Here is a 23,164-nt window from a genome sequence, read left to right as displayed (position 1 = left end):
CAAATAGACATTTCTAATACTTACCTTCACATTTCTAAGGTAAAATATCTATAACTCATCTTCTTATAGTTGCCCCTACAAGCTTTTGTTTTAGCTGATCCTATATCTGACAATAGTGCCATCTGACAGACTAACTCAAGTTTATGAACCTGTTACCTTTAATGTTCCTTTTTTCATCATGGCACAAATATAGTCAGGTGTCGAGTCCTATTGATTCTTTATTCACAATTACTCCCATCTCTTCTGTCCTTTAATTCCATTATTACAGTTCTATTTTAGGCCTTTACTCCAGACTATTGCAGAATAGGCTCTGATGTCTGATAGGTACTCGATAAATGTGAGTTGAATAAATAATACTTCTTACTTCCATAATTTCTCTACTTAAATGCATTCTACATATTATCAATGCAATTTTGTGCATTAATTCCAACTCAAAATTATCTCATAACTTTCTGTTATGTAAAAATATATTTTCAAAATCCCAATGTCTGACATTCAAAGACCTCCACACCGCCAAACCCTACCTTCCAGTTCTGTCTCTTCCCTATTACATTCTACATGCCATATGATTGAAGACAGGCATATGTGTTAAATAATCTATAAACATGGATCTTGTATTATCACCTCAAAATCCTAGATGATCCTCTTCTATTAAACATACATTACCTGAGTTTAGGTAAGTCTTAGGGTTATGCATTAAAGGTTAAAATATAAATTAATATTGATAATCATCCAATTTCTCAGAATCTAGACTTATAACTAGATAATTTTAACAACAGATGTAGGCACTAGATGCTTTACAAGCACAAAAAAGAGAACCCCTGACCGGGCACAGTGGCTCACATCTGTAATCTCAGCACTTTGGGAGGCCAAGGCAGGCAGATCACTTGAGGTCAGAAGTATAAGACCAGCCTGACCAATGTGATGAAACTCCATTTCTACTAAAAATACAAAAATTATTTTCTTTTCTAAGGGAACTTGGGTACCGCAAGTTCCCGCTCTGGTCTGAGGGACTGGCAGTCCAGCCACCAGTTGTTTTCAGGCCCTCCCTGGCTTGAATGTGGGACCTTACCAGGGACCTGCCCCCTTCTGCCCAGGAATCTGTCTGCTTCCTGTTGCCATTCATGGCTCCCAGGCTGTAGGTGTGAAGGGGGGCCTGCATGCCAGCTCTGAGATGCCCTCTGTGCCCACCTCGGCTTCCCTCCTATTCTTGGTGTCCAAAGTCTGGAGGGGGACAAGGCATCAAGGGGCTGGTGTATCAGCACTGCTCGTAGCGTGTGCACACCTGGACAGACTGCAATAGTACCAGGTCTCAGCCCCTACTTTACACCTAGATTGGAGTGGACATCAACAGCAGGGAGAAGCCAGGCAGCAGGAGCATGCACTTTCAAACCCGCAAGGGAAGGCAGACCTTCCCAGGCCCCCAGGAGTACAGAGATGCCTGGGTCTGCAGCCGTGGTTTGGGTGGTTACACTTGCATGGGGGAATGGGAGGCCATGATCCGCAGTCATGACTTGGATGGCTGTAACCCAAACCTCCTGGGTGGGACTTCTGCCTGTTCCATGGAGCAGGTGGCCCAGATCTATAGCCTGGGTTGGGGTGGCTGCAGCTGTGCTTGGAGGACGGGGCTCTCACCTCCTCCTTGGCCCCAAGAGCACAAGGATGCCTGGGTCTGCAGGATTGGCTTGCAGTGACTCCTGGGGTGCTTCCACCCCAACTCGAAAGGCACAGGACTCCCTTTTGTCCCTGGCTCCTACGCCGGCCACACCTCCCTGCTGCAGCTGATCTGAAGGCACTGGCCACTACAGATGGCCCATTGCTGCCATGAATACTGGCAATATATTCCCAAGTCAGGGAATATATGCTTGAGACTGAACAGTAGAGATATAATTGAAAGGTAATGCTAGTATTTAACTAGATTTGAATTTAGAGGATTAAGGTTCAATTTCTTCCATGCTTTGTATTGCCCATGTGAACTGGAGAAAGCTTTTGGCTTCTCTGAGCCTCTACATCTGCAAAATGGGAATCACTGTAGTCTTGCTTACCTTATACAAAGAGGTTTTTTTTTTTTTAATGTGATGAAAAGCAAATCACATAAATGTTACCATGTTAACTATTTTTTTTTCAGCATACAAATAGGTTTTTTAGGCCGGGCGCGGTGGCTCAAACCTGTAATCCCAGCACTTTGGGAGGTCGAGACGGGCGGATCACGAGGTCAGGAGATCGAGACCATCCTGGCTAACACGGTGAAACCCCGTCTCTACTAAAAAATACAAAACAAACAAACAAACAAACAAAACTAGCCGGGCGAGGTGGCGGGCATCTGTAGTCCCAGCTATTTGGGAGGCTGAGGCAGGAGAATGGCGTGAACCCAGGAGGCGGAGCTTGCAGTGAGCTGAGATCTGGCCACTGCACTCCAGCCTGGGCGACAGAGCGAGACTCCGTCTCCAAAAAAACAAAAAACAAATAGGTTTTTTAAAGGATCAAATGAGACTTGCATTTAAAAACTTCTAAAAATATGATAATGTTGACTATATCAGCAGAGGGAATAGAAATCATAGTGAAAATGAGTAAAAGTGGAGAGGAAAAAGTGTTTACTGATTGAGTATTCCAGAGAATCATGATCCTGGATGAAGTTTATTCCGACTCCCACAGCTATGCCTCAGTGCCCAGCTTTATATACTCTACTCCTCTATCAGGAGTTTTGTAAAAAGTCCCAGGACAACTTTTGAAACCTGACCCTGGGGAATGTCTAATTATGATGTAACATTTTTTTCCTAATTTGTCCCTTAGAGGGAAGAGAAAGATACATAATTTTCCTTTAGACATTGCATCATCCAAAGAGAAACTCCCAGGAAAGACCATCTTTCCATTCTAGCTATTCCTGGAAGAGGCTCCAGAGACATTTGTACCCTTATTGTCGAGCTAGGAGAAGAGGCAGGTGGCTGCAGAGATTTTGAGGAGCATTCTCATGGTGTCAGGCAGGGTAAGTACTAAAGACTGCCTTGAAAGGGCATCCTCCAACCTCCTTTTATTTCTACTTTGCCTGCCCAATAGCTTCCTTATATCTTCAACTCTTCAGAACCCAACTGTTGCCCTACTCTTTCATGGCAAAGTGTCATATTTTAAGAACTTTGTTACATGAGTAAAACATTATAATAAGGGTAAATGAAATCTGGAAGGGATATCAGAAAGAATATGGTTCAGCTAACAATATGAAGATACTGTTAATGTCTAAGGTCTTTTAGACATTAAAATCCTATTGAAACCCTAATAATTGTGGATTCTTGAAGAGTCACAGAGGAAGTTACTGCTTTTCTTCAAAGTCAAGTCTAATCTAATTCAAGTGTTTCTACATTACACAAGAAATAATTTTAGGTTGAACTCCTTAGACCCTATGAAATATCTTTAGCAATAGGATTGTATTGATGTTCTTTATGTATTTCGGGAACAAGAATAATATTTATTTACGTTTGTATAGCCCTTGAACCTATGGCATCATTGACATAGCAGAAGATCAATCAATATATGAATACTAGTTGAATAAATGTACGAACGATGAATAATGATGCAGCTTTACTACTGAGAAGGGCCCCATGCATACAGCAACAAAGTAGTCACTCTGTTTGGCTTTTATGAGCCACTTAGCACCTATTTTCTTGTCTTTTGGTATAGCCCTATGTTTCCTTCTCTGTCCTTCCCTATTCTCTATAATGATTGCTCAGCATGATTATTCAATGGCTTAGAAAAGAAAAACATAGGAAGGACAGAGAAGTGGATGTTTTAGTCAGAAGACAACTCCCATCTTTTATACCTTTCCTCTTAAAGGTTCTGTCTTTCTGCTGAGCACTGTTGCTTTTTCCCTTGGAAGTTCCCTTGCATGGGAACAAGTAACTACCTTCCTCAAAGTTTAAGGTGCAAGGCAGAGGCATCTTTTAAAATGTAATTGTCCTAGTCTGACAGGAGAATCGCTTGAACCTGGGAGGCAGAGGTTGCAGTGAGGTGAGATTGCGCCATTGCACTCCAGCCTGGACAACAAGAGCAAGACTCCGTCTCAAAAAAAAATTAATAATAATAATAATAATAATTAATTTTCCTAGTCTGAAATGAATTTATTTGTATCTGCTTTCGACCTATTGAAGAAACCATGTCAACTTTCTCACCTCACACCCAAGACAGTCCTAAATATACTGAGGTACTCAGAGTAGAAAACAGATAGAATGGCCAATGAGTCCTGAGCTATATTTCTCATTGTGACACTCAGGATAGTCTTGAACTTCTACAGCAAAGAGACCTGCATCCAAGTTATTGCTTTGGATCCTGGCTATGTAAATGTGGACAAGTTATTTCTTCTCTCTTGTTCTCAATTTTTCTAGCTGTAAAAAAATTGACAACCATCTCTCTATAATAGAGAGAAAAATGAGATAAAATATGTAAAGTAAAATATGTAAAATGCCCAGGATCATGACCATAACCACTACAAGGCAACATTTCAATAACACTAATTCATTTCTCTTATATGATTCATTCTAGGAGCTTTCAGTTCCCTTGTGGAAGATAATGCTGATAGGCAAATATTTAAAATGCAAGGACAGATGTATTAGATGTCATGAAAGGGAAAAAATAGTACTCCTCTTAAGAGTCAGAAGAAAGAGTGGTTACTTTTGGCATGAAGGATCAATGACACTTCCACAACAATGGGGACATTTAGTAGATATTGACACCTAGGATTCCAATAGGAGGATACCAAGAAAATGGAACGAAGGAATGGCATAAGCAAAAACAGAAATGCATGACATTAGTCTTATATGGTTGAGCTACTGAAAATGTAGGATACTTGGCTCCAAAATTTGATGGGAACCTGATTAGAGAAGGCAATGGTTATCAGAGGCTAATACTTTGGAGCTTTATCCCTGAATGTTTTTGAAGAAAATAAAAGAGGGGCAGTAAAGAAAGATGCTGGGAATATTCATCTGTAGAATGACTCATTAGAGGTAAAGAAGATCAGTGAAAAAGAAGATAACATAGTCAACGTGAGAGGTAATGTTAATTGCTATCACTACATTTAGTTAGCCTTACAAAAAGTTTAGTTGCCTTTTAATCCTCACAAACAGATGTTGGTTTGATTCCCATTGCAGCTGATTTCTGTGATACTTCTTTCCCAAGGCAGCCATAGTTACAATAAAACTAATTTTTAAAATTTCAGAATGATTTTCTTACTCTGGCTTTTAGATATGGCCTTCATGGGAGGGATGATGTCTGTGGAGATGGAATTATTTGCTTGACCAGAAATCAATGGCCATTAATCAGCTGCAAGGCAATTCTGGAAAGATTTTTAGTTGGAGCAGCTATCAATATCAACAACTGATATGGGAGAAAGAGAGAGGGGAGTTACAGAGAAAGCAGAAGATGCAAAAAGGAATATTTTCTGATTTCTGAGTGCTTACCATTGGATGAGGAACAGACATGCTACTATGAAACCAACAGAAAAAAAGACAAGGCTATAAAGATGAATTATTTAGATAGGCTCAGGCTAGATATCAGTGCTGGGGAAGATGGGCAGCAACATAAAAAATTGCTGGAAAAAGAGCTCCAATAATGTATGTTTAAATTAATAACTTTTCTGAAGAACAAGAGTAAAAAAATAGTTTTAAATGAAGGTACAAATTTTAAGGCTAAAAACAGAGGGACAGAAGCAGAAATTTAAAAATGACCAAACCTACAGAAAATATTTCCAGATAATGAAATTTGTGTGTTGCTTTGCTTTTTGCACATCAGTTGAAGATGTTTACCAGAAAACAAAAAGGTATTTAGGGGTCCAACAGCAAATATTTCAGATAATTTTAGAATGGACGTAAAGCTTAAGAGACATTTCTAACTGGTCTCTTCAGGATTCCAGAATCAAGTTGAGTAACTCATTACAGAAAGGAATGAAGCAATATTCAGTGGGGAATCAACATTCCAATTCTAGGAGTCTCTTGTTTCCTCTTCTGTCTTCACAGATGACACAGTTGATGGCCAGTGGGAATCAGACAATGGTGACTGAGTTCCTCTTCTCTATATTCCTGCATCCTCAAAGAGGTGGACTCTCATTCTTTATTCCCTTGCTTCTCATCTATGGATTCATCCTAACTGGAAATCTAATAATGTTCATTGTCATCCAGTTGGACATGGCCCTGCACACCCCTATGTATTTCTTTATCAGTGTCCTCTCCTTCCTGGAGATCTGCTATACCACAACCACCATCCCCAAGATGCTGTCCTGCCTAATCAGTGAGCAGAAGAGCATCTCCGTGGCTGGCTGCCTCCTGCAGATGTACTTTTTCCACTCACTTGGTATCGCAGAAGGCTGTATCCTGACAGCAATGGCCATTGACAGGTACCTAGCTATATGCAATCCTCTCCGTTACCCAGCCATCATGACTCCCAAGCTTTGTATCCAGCTGACAGTTGGATCCTGCTTCTGTGGCTTCCTCCTTGTGCTTCCTGAGATTGCATGGATTGCCACCTTGCCTTTCTGTGGCTCCAACCAGATCCACCAGATATTCTGTGATTTCACACCTGTGCTGAGCTTGGCCTGCACAGATACATCCCTAGTGGTCATTGTGGATGCCATCCATGCAGTGGAAATTGTAGCCTCCTTCCTGGTCATTGCTCTATCCTACATCCGGATTATTATGGTGATTCTGGGAATGCACTCAACTGAAGGTCGTCACAAGGCCTTTTCCACCTGTGCTGCTCACCTTACTGTTTTCTTGCTATTTTTTGGCAGTGTGGCTGTCATGTATTTGAGATTCTCAGCCACCTACTCAGTGTTTTGGGACACAGCAATTGCTGTCACCTTTGTTATCCTTGCTCCCTTTTTCAACCCCATCATCTATAGCCTGAGAAACAAGGACATGAAAGAGGCTATTGGAAGGCTTTTCCACTATCAGAAGAGGGCTAGTTGGGCTGGGAAATAGATACAGATCCTGGAGACTCTAAAAAGCCTCTTGGAAGAGCAAAATTTCACTGTTTACTTATCTTTTCCATGTCGACCCTCTTTTCCTATTGCTACAGCTACTTGTTCTATTATTTTTTAAAAGAATGATAAACTGCTATCAGGGGAAAACCCCACCCCCAATATTTATCATGGGTTCTTTTCTTTCTATTTCCCTAAGAATCTTGGCTGGTTTGAGAAACAAAGGGAAAGAGTACAAGAGAGAGAAATTTTAAAGCTGGGTGTCCGGGGGAGACATCACACATCGGCAGGATCCATGATGCTCCCTGAGCCATAAAACCAGCAAGTTTTTATTAGCGATTTTCAAAAGGGGAGGGAGTGCACGAATAGGGTGTGGGTCACAGAGATCACATACTTCACAAGGTAATAAAATATCACAAAGCAAATGGAGGCAGGGCGAGATCACAGGATCACCGGATGGGGCAAAATTAAAATCGCTAATGAAGTTTCGGGCATGCATTGTCATTGATAACATCTTATCAGGAAACAGGGTTTGAGAGCAGATAATCCGACCAAAATTTATTAGGCAGGAATTTCCTCATCCTAATAAGCCTGGGAGCGCTACAGGAGACTGGGGCTTATTTCATCCCTTCAGCTTTGACTGTAAAAGGCAGCCGCCTTAAGGGGGCCGTCTATAGACCTACCCTCAGGGTGCATTCTCTTTCTCAGGGATGTTCCTTGCTGAGAAAAAGAATTCAGCGATATTTCTCCTATTTGCCTTTGAAAGAAGAGAAATATGGCTCTGTTCCGTCTGGCTCCCAGGCAGTCAGAAGTCTTCTCTCTCTTGTTCCCTGAACATTGTTGTTATCCTGTTCTTTTATCAAGATGCCCAGATTTCATATTGTTCAAACACATACACTCTACAAACAATTTGTGCAGTTAACGCAATCAACACAGGGTCCTGAGGAGACATTCATCCTCTTCGGCTTATGAAGATGATGGGATTAAGAGATTAAAGACAGGCATAGGAAATCATAAGGGTATTAATTGGGGAAGTGATAAGTGTCCATGAAATCTTCACAATTTATGTTCAGAGATTGCAGTAAAAACAGGTGCAAGAAATTATAAAAGTATTAATTTGGGGGACTAATAAATGTCCATGAAATCATCACGATTTATGTTCTTCTGCCACAGCTTCAGTCGGTCCCTCTGTTTGGGGTCCCTGACTTCCCGCAACAAACTGCTGTATACAGGCTGTGGATGGTAAGTGGATGGCCCGTTTACGTCAATGCCCATACTATGCTTGTGGTAGCTGAAGCAGTATAGATGGACTCTCTTGCTTTTAACACAGGTTGGCTTCCTCCTTGCACTCTAGCAGCGAGGCTCCTGCTAGTCTCTTCAGTGACGTGACATGCTAGTGGAGCCGGGAAGCAGAATAGAAGAGGTATGACAGACAAGAAAGTTCTGAGAATTGCTACTGCTAACTTCCCCAATACCCTTTCTGGAAATGCATCCCCTGTCATTTGGCATTCCATATAAATAAATCGTTTCCTGATACTAGAGATTGGTCTTCTCCACTTTTAGCCCATTTAATTCCCAAACTCATTTCAGCAAACGTGAACTGATTATGTACATGATGTGTTACAGAATTTTAGACCCCAAGGGGTTCCACAAAAATTAATAACAGTCTACTACATGTCTTGAGCACATTACTATTTAAAATATTTTCACAGGTATAAATCCTCTTGAAATCTAAAATACCCTGAAGTAAATGGGTCAGGGATCACTATTATTTAAATCTTGAAACTAAAGGTCACAGAAGAATGACTTGCCTAAGGTCATATACATAGTGACAGAGCTGGGATTTAACCTTAGGTACTCTACTGTATTCTCTGTCCCCAATAAATATATAAGTTTGTGTAATTTACTTGATGTTCAAAAAGCTAAATTATGCAAACTTCTTTTCCCCAAAGTTTAATGAAACCTTACCAGTTTTCAATGAGTCCTAGGAGTTAATGATTCTTTCCTCCATGAATTCCCCAGCCCTCATGTGATTGTGGCATCATGGAAAGACTATGGGACAAGAAGATTTAAGGACCGTATTTTATACCTTTTTCTGACACTAAGTTGTGCCATTTTGGATGATCCACTTAATTTGCTGGCCTTTAGCTTCCTCTATAATTATGTGGTTGGATTAGATCAGTGATTGCTCAAACCGATCATTAACATTTGTGGTTCAGAAAATCTGAAAGTGAAGCCTGGCCTTTTGCATTTCTAAAAATCTCCCAGAAAATTCAGATGATGGGTAAGATTTAGGAACAGCTGTGCTGGATGATCACTAAGATCATTTCTAGTCCTGAGGCTATTTAATACTCATTTTTAACAATTTCCTAACATGTATTATCTCATTTATCATCAACAATTCTATTTAATAAATCTGAACGTTTTACATGAGAAACATGATACACAGAGTTGCAATAACTAGTCCAAGTACACAGAGATAATTATTTTGAATCTAAGGCAGAAATTCATTATGTCTGGTCCCAGAGCCATGTCTTTATTGACCATGATCTCATACCTAGTTCACAGGCTTTCATCCTAATCCCAAAACTTAAGAAAAGTTCTAAAGGAAATATGGTATTCAATAAGTAAATGCAATGACAAATTATCATATGTTAAGTGGTGAAAGGGTTTATTCCTCGAGTCATCAAGATTTATTTATTTTTTAAAAGTTTGAGTAGAAATTCTATGGCACCCTGTTAGGTGCAGAGGATTCACTTAGTGGCTATCATATGAGTGGTCTTGCCTTTGGAGGCCTTGGAGTCTAATGAATCATTATTGCTGCTATTAATGAGAATGTCATTACCCATAACATTTAATGTTTTTCTTGTCATGAGATGAGATAATCCCTATGGACTCATTGTTCCCAACCCTAGGCCATTTTATTTCCTCTAAACCTTCTGAAGTTTTTTTGTGTGTGTTTGAAACCTCTTTAGATGTGTACCCTTTTTAATTCTCTTCTCTCTCTCAACCTTGCACATTGATTCTTTTCACAAAGATATCCTTAACCTTTATGACTGAACCTCAGAAATAATTACTTTTTAATACTGTTGCCCCCAGCTTCTCAACCTGGTTCCAAACTACTGCAGTCTTTAAGAAAGATTCCTCACACTAATATCTCTGGCACTGATTTTAGGACCAATATTGGCCCTTATTTTGATATGTTTTTTTTTTCTTTTTGTTTCTCTTGCTATTAATATAGTTTTGTTTGTCCCACATCTCTCATTAGACTAAGTAGGGGTTCACTTATAGCAGAAACGTTTTCTCATCCTTCTGATTGCCAGAACACAGTATATAATTCTGCAGTTTATCTGTCAACTATCCAAGCTTTGTTCTTGGCTAGTGCACCAACTGACTGACAGGTTGGGCTGGCTGAGAGAATTGGTGGATCAAGGCCTGTGGGAAGAAATGAGACAGAGTGAGAAGGGTCAGCCTTTGAGGTCAATGATAAGCAATGCACATATCGGCCTAAGATAACAGAAGGAGAAGGAGTAAAGAATGGAAAACTTGCCACCCAAGTGGAAACAGAACTCAAAGGAGCCAGGCTAAAATAATAAGTCTATCCAGATCCTTCAGTACTTTATTTTTAGGTACCCCTCTTAATTTCTTCTTAGTGCCAGCCTTAGTTCAGTATAGTGCTCTCTCCTATTAGTTTGGCATTCTTACCTTTTCCTTAAGGTCATCTGTGTAAAAGAATTGTCATTTGTCCTCATTTGCTCTGAACCTGAAGTTACCTTGGAAGACATCTAGTTCTGTCTTCAGGTCTTTGAAGAATCACCACACTGTCTTCCACGATGGCTGAACGAATTTACACTCCCATCTACAGTGTATAAGCATTCCTTTTTCTCTGCAGTCTCGCCACCATCTATTATTTTTTGACATTTTAATAATAGCCATTCTAACTGGTGTGAGATGGTATCTGTTCATGTTCTTTGCCTACTTCTTAATCGGGCTGTTTGTTTTCTGTTGTAAATTTGTTTAAGTTCCTTATAGATGTCAGATATTAGACCTTTGTCAGATGCATATATACCCAAAGGAATATAAAGCATTTTTTTTATAAAGACACATGCACATGTATGTTCACTGAACCACTATTCACAGTAGTAAAGGCATGGAATCAACCCAAATGCCCATCAATGATAGACTGGGTAAAGAAAATGTGGTACATACACACCATGGAATACCATGCAGCCGTAAAAAGGAATGAGACCATATTCTTTGCAGGGACATTGATGGAGTTGGAGGCCATTATCCTCAGCAAACTAACACAGGAACAGAAAACCGAGTACTGCATGTTCTCACTTATAAGTGGGAGCTAAATGATGAGAACACATGGACGTATGGAGGGGAACAACACACATTGGAAACTTCCAGAAAGTGGAGAGTGAGAGGAGGGAGAGGAGCAGAAAAAATAACTAATGGGTGCTAGGCTTAATCCCTGGGTCATGAAATAATCTGTACAACAAACCTCTATGACACAAGTTTACCTATATTACAAACCTGCACATGTACCCCTGAACTTAGAATAAAAGTTAAAAAAAGACATCTATTTTTTTCTACATCTAAATATGTGAACTCCTCATCAGCATATGACAAAAAAGGTAATTTAGCCTCTGCTTGAACATTTAACTAAGGTGGCTTTCCCATTGTTAACTAGTTCCAATAACCAGAAAGCTTCTCTTTATTAGAGTAGACTTAAGGTCTCATTAAGACTGAGAACTTCAAAATCCTAATGTCTAAAGATTAATCATGGCTTTTCCACTAACCAGCTTTACAACCTTGAAAACTGACACAGGTGTTCTGGGTCTTAATATTTCTATATATATTATGGGAGTTTCATAGATTGTAAAGACTACATATATAATATATGTTATATATATATAATCGTATATACATATAAAAATACTGAGCACAGTGCCTATAATGTTTAGCAGTTATTTTTTACTATTGTTATGAGACAAAAATTACTTATAGGGCCAACATGTTGGAAAAGTCCAGAGGATGCTATTAAATCTTTAGTTTCTGCTTTCTGAAATCCTAGTAGCAATAGCTGAGTTCCCCAAATTTCACAAAATGACTTTCTCAGGGCCAAGAACTGAAACCATTACATAATATTTTGATGCAAACAAAACAGCAATTTACCATTTCACAGGTAGAAAATGCTATGGTTCATGCCTGTAACACCAATTATTTAGGAGGCTGAGGAGGGAGGATTGCTTGAGGCCAGGAGTTTGAGGCTGCAGTGATCAATACACTCCAACCTGGTCAACAGAGTAAGACCCCAACTCCAAAAAAAAAATAAAATAGAAAGAAGTAGAGTCCCATTTATGATGCAGCATTGTTCCTTCATGTTAGAAATTTATTAACTTTCATAAGACACAGTTATTTTTATTTTGGACTTGGAAAATTATCAGTCTTGTAATTGAATGCTTTAGTGAAAGAGTCAAAAATTCTCAGAGTATGAGGTTAAACGATGCTTCTCTAAAACTGGGGCAAAGAACATCATTCTCTCAGTTTAAATCATTTTCTTTAAACAGGGAGGGAAGTTCCAAGGAACAAAGCAACCCTGGCAGCCGCTCAGCCACTGCATTTTTGTTTCCAAACCCATAACCTGGTTGTTAGGTTTTAAACTATTACTTTTATATCTTAGTCCTTTTCCTTTCCTTCCCTGGTCCTTTTAAAGATTAGAGAAACCTAGCCTGGAAGGATGAATACTTTTCTTAATTCAGAGTCCCTGACTCTGACTTACTCAATAGTTTTGGCAAGTTGTTTCATCTACCAAGTTCTGAATTTCTAATATTTCAGAATAGATACAATAGTTGCTATGCATGCTTTCATAAAAATGGCTAACTGACTTATTCTTCAGTTTTCAGTTTAAATGCAACTTTCTCAAGGAAAGAATGCATGTTTATCTTAATACTACTTCCTGCAATTATAATTAATTATAACTAATTATAAATTAATTGTAATTTTAACATTTATATTCTCAACTCTTTTAAAACACCCTAAAGATAGGACCTGGACATATATATGTCTTGTTCATTGCTTTTGTAGGGCTGACACTGAGTCTGATATATAGTAAGAGCTAAATAAACGTGTTAAATTGAATGTATGGATGGATGAATACCTTTAAAAGTGTGGTGTTAAAAATACTTTGTGATCTTCTTAGGAAGTTCTATAGAATTCAAAGATTTCTCATAGCTAATATTTGATCCTCCATTCGTGGAAGGACACATAAAGAATACATAATATTAGCTATTAATTAAATCCCCAGATCTTTCATATGCTACACTTTAGAATTATTTTTCACGTTTCAAGAAATAATTAGCCATCTCTTAAATAAAGAAATGGTCTAACGTAAAAGTAATCCTATTTCTTGCCACTGATTCGACTCCCATACTTTCTTACATTACACTGGGCATAGATATTAGGACCACTAAGACAGGTACATGAAACTTGTCCAAACAGAACTGTGACAAACTATACTTTTCAAGTACACTATACTTGTATACTATACAAGTATTCCATCTGGCTAGTTTGCTCCTTTCCTTTGGGGAAAACACCTGGAAAGTATTTTTGTTTATTTATGTTTTACTAGATATTGTTCTAAGACTCAGAGTAATGATGAGAGGTCTTGCAGAATAAAATAAAAATAAGTCCTTATTTATTTACTATCACCTACATGTCAGACACTGTGCACTGTGGTTTACAAATCTTAACACTAATATTCAAAAGACTCTTCAAGAAAATATCGTTATCAAATAATGAAATTAAGACTCAGAGATGCTAAGTTACTTTCTAAAGATTAAGTATTTAGCAAGTGACTGAACAAAATATGATTTAAATCCAGATATATGTGAGTTCAAAAAACATGCTTTTTTCTACTGTACCAGTCTTCTCCACATGAAATGATTACAAGTGGTACAAAAAACATCATGAATTTCATATTCTAAATTTTATTTAGCACATTTTGTTTAGGACATGACTGACTATATTTACATTAAGTGAAGTAAATTTGAAAAATGCCTATATATATAAAATAGGTAAGACACAAATTTTAAAAAATCCTAAGTATGATACATAAACATCTGAGTTTTGAAAATCACTGCACCACATCATGTTGAAGGGATGTGTACTTTCCCTAGTCTCTGGTCTCAAACCGAATGTGGCTCCAGCAGACAGTATGAAGGTCGCTGTAACACTGAAAGTCAGTCAGCACTTGCTGCAGCTGCACGACCCCACATAGAAAAGCACTGAATTTTTGGTTTCTCGTCTCTGGCCACTGTTGATCCCTGCGGTCACCATACCCTCAGGTCCAGCCTTGGCCTACTCCCAGCCCCAACTCATGCCAATATCCCAATTCTCTTTAGCTGCCTCCTCATAGCCTCCTTGATCTCCTTGTTGCGCAAGCTGTAGATGAAGGGATTGAGGAAGGGTGTGAGCACTGAGTAGACCACTGCCAGGGCCCGGTCATAGTCCAGTGAGTAACTCTTCCTCAGCCGCACATACATGAAGAGAATGCTCCCATAGAAGACGAGAACCACAGTGAGGTGGGAAGCACACGTGGAGACGGCCTTCCTCTTGCCGGCAGCTGAGGGAATTCTGAGCACTGTGCAGATGATCCGCACATAGGAGCAGAGGATCAGCAAGAAGGTGGCTAGGATCTTGCATGAATTTATAACAAAATCTACTAGGACATTTATAGACGTATCAGTGCAAGCCAAACTCAGTAGAGGAGGGAAATCACAAAAGATGTGCTGAATGCGATTAGGGCCACAGAATGGGAGGCATGAAATCAAGGAAATTTCAACTACTGGCCCAGCCAAGCCTCCCAACCAACAGCCAATGGCAATCTCTGCACAGAGTGTTGGGGTCATGAGGGTTGGGTAGTGAAGGGGCCGGCAGATGGCTAAATACCTATCGTAGGCCATAGCTGTCAGGAGATAGCACTCAGTTGCTCCAAGGGAGTGAAAGAAATAGATCTGCAGGAGACACCCAGAGAACGAAATGGTCTTTTTCTCACTGAGCAAGTTTGCCAGCATCTTAGGGATGGTGGCAGCTGTATAGCCAAGCTCTGAGAAGGAGAGAATGCTGATAAAGTGGTACATGGGTGTGTGAAGCTGGGAGTCCAGGCAGACCACCAGGAATATCAGCAGGTTTCCCAACATAGTTGTGAGATAAACGAGAAGCAACAGGAGAAAGAGATAAATCTGGACTCCCTGGAGATGGGGGAAGCCCAGGATGATGAATTCTGTTACCTGGCTCCAGTTCCCTGTGTCCATTGCTCACCATTCATGTCCCTAGATGTGAAGTGTGGAAGGACAGGAAAGAAAGTTGAACTATAGAGGTTCTAACAAGAAGGCAACCCTCAAATTACTATTGCCCTCCCTTCACTCACCTCCAAAGTAAAACCCTCTCAATAAATGCTTTGAGAGGTCAACATTTCAATTCCATGCGTCCCTGCCCTTCCTGTCAACAGCCTCCTTCAGACTATTCACCTTTATGTTTAGTCTTCCCTGACTAACACAGCTCATTTTTGGCCTTCCTAATCCATCCTGTAACCCAGTTGATTTTCTCAGTAGAATCTATATAGATTTTAGAAATTTAAGTGTTTCTAATCCAAGGTATATATTAACATTTATACATATTGTTCGTCTAAGATACAAATCATCATTTATACTGATAATATATTGATACTGTACTGGACCAAATAGATATAATTTGAATATTATTTTCTAACTTCTTATTTTAATTTGTTTTCTTCTTCAACTTTCTGGCTACCAAAGAATCAACTATTTTCCCTTCTGCTCCCTCCTATTCCTTTATGAGAACTCAAGTCTGCTAGCATCTTTCAGGGGCATGTAGGTCAGAATTTAGACCTCTTTTGGACACTGGTGAGAGCTCCAGTCAAAAATAAGAAGGTTGTAGTAAATAAAAGAGCCAAAGAAAGACAGGAGGAAAATCTATATTTCTGCATTTCAACTTCAGACTGTGGCCACTTCATCAATTCTTCCTGCCATTTCCCCCTCTATCAACTTCAAATGCTCTTTTCTGGTTTATTGCTTCTGTAGATATTACATATACATGCTCTGCTGTGTTGAAGTCCATGTAACAACAATTGAGTATTTTCAGTACTCTAGGTATTATACTTAGAACAGGGACTAAACAGATAAATAAAATGTGACACCTGATGCTAACAAACTAATATTCTAATACAGAGTATAGAGAAACAACTAACTATTATACAACTCTTTCATGGAATACTCGATCAACGTAAAAACCTGCTATTATTCTCATTTACTAAACAAACAACAAAGCAAGAGCCTTAAATTCTTTCTCTTTACTCATCCCACAGCCACTGCTCTATTTCTATGTCCCTAAAAGAAAACTCTTCCAAGAGTCGGCTATATGCATTGCCTTTAATGTCTCTCTTTAAATTCCTTCTTAAACCCACTCTAATTAGATTTGCATTACCACCACGCCATTAAAACCTCCTTTCTCATAAACATTAATTATCTAAGATTTCCTGGATCCAACGGTCATTTCTCACTCTTCAGCTTATTTCGACTATCTATGTATCTTGACAGTGTTGATTTATCCTGCCTGTTCACACACTTCCTTCACTTGATTCTCAGGGTACTATACTTTTGGTTACTTTCTATCTTATTAGTCATTCTTTCTCATTCTGCATCATTAGTTTCTCCTCCATGCCCCACCCTTTCAATGTCACAGTGCCCATGGTCCATGTTTAATCTTTTCTTTCCTCTTCTATATAAACTCAAATCATCTGCTAATGCCATCCAATACCAGAGCTTTAAACACTATAAATGTGTTGAAGACATCTAAATCCATATCTCAGGCAATATTTTTCTCCCCTACTCCAGACTCATATATTTCACTACCTACTCACATCTCCTCTTGTAAGTCTAAGAGCCATCTCAAACTGAACTCCTGGGGGCTCTACCCCTAGTCTTCCCCATCACAAATGATGGCAATTGCAATCTTCCAACTGACAGACTAAACTCCTGCAGTCATCCTTGTTTCTGTCTTTCTCTCATATATCCAGGAACTGACTGTGTTTTACCACCTTGGTCCAAGTCACTTTTATCTTACCTCTATTACTGTAATTGACTCCTAACAGATCTCCCTACTTGCATTTGTCCGCTTGTAGCCTCATCTTAACACAGCAGAGTGATCCTGTTAAATTTTAAATTAGGTTCTGCATTTCCATTGATCAAATGTGTTCAGTGACATATCATTTAACAACCTTTGCTGTAGCTCTTTTCTTCTTCTTGAGTCTCTTTCACCATTTGGATAGCTCTTTCATTGATTTTATCTTTGCTCAAATTTCACCAGCTCAACTACCTGGGCCACCCTATATAACAGCAGTGTGCCTCCATCCTTACATCCATATTCCGTACTGCTATTGCCTTTCTCTACTTAACTTTTAACTTTTTTTCCAGAGGACTTATCATGTTCTAACCTGTAAAATGTACTTATTTCTTATTCCTATTGTTTATTGGTTCTCTCCTCTTTGAGAGTATAAGTTCCTTAAGGGCAAAGATTTTTTTTCTTTTCTATTTTGTTTACTGGTGTATGTCGAGTCCTTAGAGCCGTGTCTGAAATATAGTTACAACAACTCAATAAATATTTATGTAATTAATATGCAAATCAATTAAGATAACTGCTAATTTGCATATGTAGTAGGAGTTACGAGCCATGGGCTGGATATGGAGATACATCAGGAAAATTTCATAGAATACAGACTTTATTATTATTATTATTTTTGGAGATAGCATCTCACTCTATCACCCAGACTGGAGTGCAGTGGCAGGATCTCTGCTCACTGTAGCCTTGACCTCCCTGGCTCATGCAATCCTCCCGCCTCTGCCTTTGCAAGTAGCTGGGACTACAGGTATGCGCCACCACGCCTAGCAAATGTTTGTGTTTTTGGTAGAGACGGGGTTTAGCCATGTTGCTCAGGCTGGGCTTGAATTCCTGGGCTCAAGTGATCCACCTGCTTTGGCCTCTAAAAGTGCTGGGATTACAGGCATAAGCCACCTTGCCTTGCCAGAATATATAATTTTTATTTGAAGTGAATAAAGTGTCAGAATTTTTTAGATGGAAAAATGAAAAAACAGTATTTGAAACAAAAGGGAGTGCTTGTGCAAAGGCCAAGAGTTACAAAAGACACCGAGTCTTCTCTTTCTGCCTTCCAGTCTTCTTATCATTTCTTCCCTCTCCAGGATCCTAAAATTAATCCAGACTAACTTTGTTTACTCTGATTTTTCTTGGCATTTTTCTAAACCTAGGGAGCATGTCCATCCCATACACAAAAGCCTTTCTCAATACAAGACTTAATATAGGATGTTTCTCTACTAAGATTCCAGAGAACTACTTCTGGGCCAAACTTTTATATGGATGATTTTGCTTTAGCACAATTGCTTTATTATCCAAAATTTCTTTGTCTTAGTTTTTCTCACTGCATATCCATGTCTATCCACTGCCCAATTCTGCCTTCTGTTTCCTTGGAGTCTTGGATGAATACCTGCCTTCTATAAAGGATTATCCCTAAATGTCTACTTCTTCTCAGACCCTTATTTTCTAGATGTTCTACATTCCTTCCCTTCTAAATATAAATAAAAGGTTCTATTCTAGAGCTGCCTCTTTCCTTCTCTGGCCTCCAGTCCCACTCACAGATGAGTTGTCTAGACTCTGAACCCTTAACTAAATTTTCAGATCTACATAGATGGCTGGTCAGAAGATTGAATATGAGAAGCCAGTATCTTGTCCTCTCCTTTCTAAGAAGGTAAAGTTTCCACATAACTCCAAATACTTATTATCACACTATACATTGTATCATCACTCATTAATGACCAGCTATTTTTCACTCCCTCCATACTCTGCCTAAGCAATCAAAGTCACCAGGATCAGATCAAGTATTATTTTCCATGGAAAACTGGCACCCCCAACTCCCTCATCTTACAAGTTCACAGTTCTCAGAGGTTTGGACCATTTCCTTCTCTTCTTCACACCCCCTTTAAGATGGCAAAAATACCGATGGTTTTCCCTTTTTTAAAAAAAATTTATTTTATTATTTCTAATTATGATTGTAACTTCTAGTACAGATAAACCTTAAGTTAGTGTTGAAAAAAGCTTTAGGAACTATGCCTCTCTAGTGGCCCCCATAATTTTGGACTTCATTGGATTGTTAGAATATCTTAAATGTATTATATATTTCCAACAGTTCATAAAAAGAAAAGACCTTTAAATATCACAAAAAGGAAGGCTAAAATAGAAGGATAAATCATGTGTATCAAACTTCATATTGTACTTATGTTTCTAATTTTGAGTCAGCCCAGCAAAAACTGGTATCTTCTCACTCATAAAGGAATTCATGTCCCCACAAATGGGCATCCACCCTCTGCCTGGATTTACAGCACTGGAAGCTTCCTGACCCATAAGACAGTTCTCTCCATTTTTGAAATGCTTTAGTTTACAACTATCCCTTCCAATGACCAGAAATCTGGCTTTCACCATTATTCTTTGCTTTGCTCTGTGATACAACCCTACTGCTCTGGTCCAGAGTCATGTTTTCAAATACTCTTTTCATCACCATTATAGCAATTTCAGTGTTTGCCAAGTGAGTTTCTGTATTTAGCCTAGACTGCTTTGTTTGCAGTGTACCCTCTCTAGAAATACGCTTTATCTTTTATCAATCTGAAGACACTTGAACCATTTTCTAGCTCAAGTCTGTTATTTTTTCCCCTAACCATCTAAGTTAAATACTGTTCTTTCACACTTCTAAATTCTCAGTAGTACTTTCTCACTGTCCCCCCAAATATATCCTGTAATGCACTGCAATTATTTTCCATGCATATGTCTTATCACTCCAAAGCAACTCTCTGTGAGCTTCTTGAAATTAATGAGGAAACTTCATACCATGTCGTACCTCCTAGAGTACTTAGCACAATGCCTGATATATCAGAGTTATGGTGGGTAATGAAAAAGAGGGTGATCAAGATGACTTGTGTATCTCTTCCACTCATCGGTTACTCATCTACTCCCATTTCCTGATATTGGAATCAGGGCTCTCTTAAAACCTACCACATATACAAATTTACATTTATCTTACTTAGGTCCATTGAAATCCTAGTTTATTCCCCTAATTCTAGGAAGCTTTTAGAATATATGCCTTGAATTATTTTCTTCAGATACCACAGCTGCATTATTCATAGTTCATAATTGTTTAGGCATAGGGCCAAAGATCTGGGGGTGAGAAGGGGGATACAATTTTAGAGATTATCTCACTCAATGTCTTCATTTAAAAAAAACAAACAAACAACAACCAAAAAAACTGGGATCCAGAAAGGGGAGAAGACTTGTTCCAGTTTACACAGTTAATTAAAAATATAGTCAATTTACTAATTTTGAAGCCAGACTCTTCACTATAGCATTTGAAAAGCAGAATAAACTGTTTTTTAAAATAGTTTCTGTGTTTGAATTATGTGTTTTATGGACCCTGATTATTCAAAACCTCTCCATATTTCTGAATCTTCTAGGTCTCTTAGTGATCAGGCTAAGAAGGAATGTGAAGATGAAAATACCTGCTTGATAAAGTCTTACCTAGAGATTGATGCTGGGGAGGGCTCTGCTACAGCTTAACTCTGGAAGCCCGGCCACTACTCAGAGTCTAAAATTCAAAAAGAACTTCCTGCTCACTTCCTATGTCTCATTTGCAGTATTATACCCAGCCACTCCAGGGGCCTGGAGGGGTTGAAGTTTATCACTTTGATGGAACCTGTGGGAATAAGTTAAACCATAAAACAAATTCTTCTCCCATAAAACCTGGATTCTTGATAGGGTTCTTACAGAGGCAGAAGCCCATGGGCCTTCTGAGCAGACCTCCTGGGGTCACTAAAGTGCTCTCTCAGGAAGGGAACTGACATACAGCAAGTTCATTAGCTAGTAGTCCTTCATTACCTATTAGTTACTACAACAATAACTACCAGTCCAAGTTGAGATAGAACATGTCTCAAGGCAATTACTTCCTTTAGTAAATAACAATAACTGGTGTGAAAACTAGGTTCAAATGGGTTCCTGTATTGCATGACTTGGGAGTAAGCATACAACTTTCAATTATGATAGGATCTTTATAAAATGTAACTGACCTTCTCTGACCCTGAAAGCGTGAGGACAGGGAGACACGGAGGACATAAATACCATTAAGGCCGACTCCTCATCTTGTCTGTTGCTCATATTTATAGCAGTTATATGTTGTCTTACACACTGCATTCTCCTCTCCACTCTAATGTTACCTGCTCCGTAAAGAGTGCTGCTTCAGAACCCTGGATTTCAGTTCCAGCCATTCTTCCAAATACTTATGTGACATTAGGCACTTCATTAAGCCTAGGTTGGCAATACTGCCAGAAGGGTGGATTTTAAATATTCTTGCCACAAAATAAAAATCATAAGTACTATATGTGAGGTGATTATGTTAATTAGCCTAATTTGAGCATTCCACTCTGCATACATGTATCAAAACATCACATATATAATTGTTTGTCAGATAAAAATTTTAAAAAGTATAAAGAAGATTTACTTTCCTCATATAAAAGTAATAATCAAATGTGATAATGTAAAAAGGTACTTACAAACTATAATATAAACTATGAGAAGAATTAAATAATTTTTGTCACTTTCCCCATCCCACCAACACTTTCAATATTCTTCATCCAAGTTTATATTTTTTTTCTATCTCCTACTTTCTTTCTGGAAGATTTTTTTTTTTCAAACTGAGTTGCAAGTATTTAATATTTTGTTTGTGGTAAATAGATTTTTAACTAATAACATAATTTTTGAGTCAAAGTATTATTTTGTTTTTTGATTTGTATACATAGAGTTTAAGTAATAATTTTATTTACTTAATGACTAAAGGTTTATTCAAGTTTTCTAAATCCCTATAAGGCAATTAAGGGTTAAATAACCACTACCTTTTAAATTAAATTTTCCACCTTGTCAGTTTCATTTCAATTACTTCTTTTCTGTGAACTAGAATATCATCTATTCCTAAAATATGTCCATCAATTCTTCTAGAATATCATCTATCCCTAAAATATGTCCATCAGTTCTGCTACCCTCCCTCCAAATGTTATTCTGTCTCTACTTGTGTTGGGGTAAATGTTTAATGACTGACTTTCCTCTAACAAAGATTCTCTACTTCATTGAACTCTAGTTCTCTTTTTGACTAAACCTCAACCTTGGCTTACAAAATCTACAGACTGTCAGCAAAAATTATTTCATCCACCCTCCCCACCTTCCCTCCCTCATCACATGTATTAAAAGACTTAAACACTGACATAGTTTCTAAGAGCTCAAGGCCATAGATGATCCTAGCATCTCTTTAAGTGCCTGCCTGAGAAAATTCAAAGCTACCAAAATAATTTATGTCTATGTGTGTGTGTGCGTGTGTGTGTGTGTTTGTGTGTGTGTATATATTTTTATATCTGTATATTACTGATTAAATCTGTCCTTACCACTTTAGCGTCTGCATTGTTTAGCTTTGACATAGCCTACCATTTTTAAAAAGGCCCTGATTTATAACATTTGCTGATTGGCATAGTGCTAATACTCCCACTGTATCTGATTCCAAGCTATTGGTGCCACAGAATTTCTAATAAGTTGTCAATCATTTCTCAAAAACTATGAGCAGACTTTAGCACATAACTGCCGGTCTTTTTTATGTTATCACATGACTTGAACCTGTAACTCCATTGACTTCCTCAGTACTAACTAACCTCTCACCCTCTTGTAATGTCTTTTACCACCACTGTTCACAGAAAATGACTGTATATAGCAAAAATAGTAGCAATGTACTGTGTGTTTATTTTACAAAAATATATGATAAAATAGTGTGGATGACAGCAGGGAGGATTTGGAATAAAGGACATACATATATGTGCAAAGGTTCTCTACCTAGTTCATGAATCTGGTGAGACAAAACACATAACAAATCAAGAAAAGCAGATTTGTTACTCATAGACAGGCAGCAATGAGAAACAGAAGCCTGGGGTTCATGACAAGCCCATTCCCACAGCTCAGGAAAGCTGCCCAGACTGAATGGACTTTTACTACACATGCCCCACATTGCACCACAGTGGAGGG

At 38.5% G+C, this 23,164-nt stretch overlaps 2 protein-coding genes and 1 pseudogene across 2 annotated transcripts; 1 reads left to right on the top strand and 2 right to left on the bottom strand.

Moving 5' to 3' along the window:
• LOC105498130 (olfactory receptor 6K3-like) overlaps positions 1–23,164 on the bottom strand; it is a 192,457-nt pseudogene that overhangs the window by 12,727 nt on the left and 156,566 nt on the right.
• On the top strand, positions 2,877–6,983 carry LOC105498128 (olfactory receptor 6K6). Its single transcript, XM_011769998.2, has 2 exons — positions 2,877–2,986; positions 6,003–6,983. Exons 1-2 carry the CDS (start codon positions 2,972–2,974, stop codon positions 6,960–6,962), a joined length of 975 nt encoding a protein of 324 aa, XP_011768300.2. The 5' UTR covers positions 2,877–2,971; the 3' UTR covers positions 6,963–6,983.
• On the bottom strand, positions 4,048–22,341 carry LOC105498127 (olfactory receptor 6N1). The gene has a single exon (XM_071082942.1). The coding sequence runs from the start codon at positions 15,280–15,282 to the stop codon at positions 14,344–14,346; it is 939 nt and encodes a 312-aa protein (XP_070939043.1). The 5' UTR covers positions 15,283–22,341; the 3' UTR covers positions 4,048–14,343.

This window comes from Macaca nemestrina, chromosome 1, assembly GCF_043159975.1.
Source record: "Macaca nemestrina isolate mMacNem1 chromosome 1, mMacNem.hap1, whole genome shotgun sequence".
In the NCBI taxonomy this organism is placed as follows: Eukaryota; Metazoa; Chordata; class Mammalia; order Primates; family Cercopithecidae; genus Macaca; species Macaca nemestrina.
Note: the sequence above shows the minus strand (reverse complement) of the source record. Positions and strands in the feature narration are given on the sequence as shown.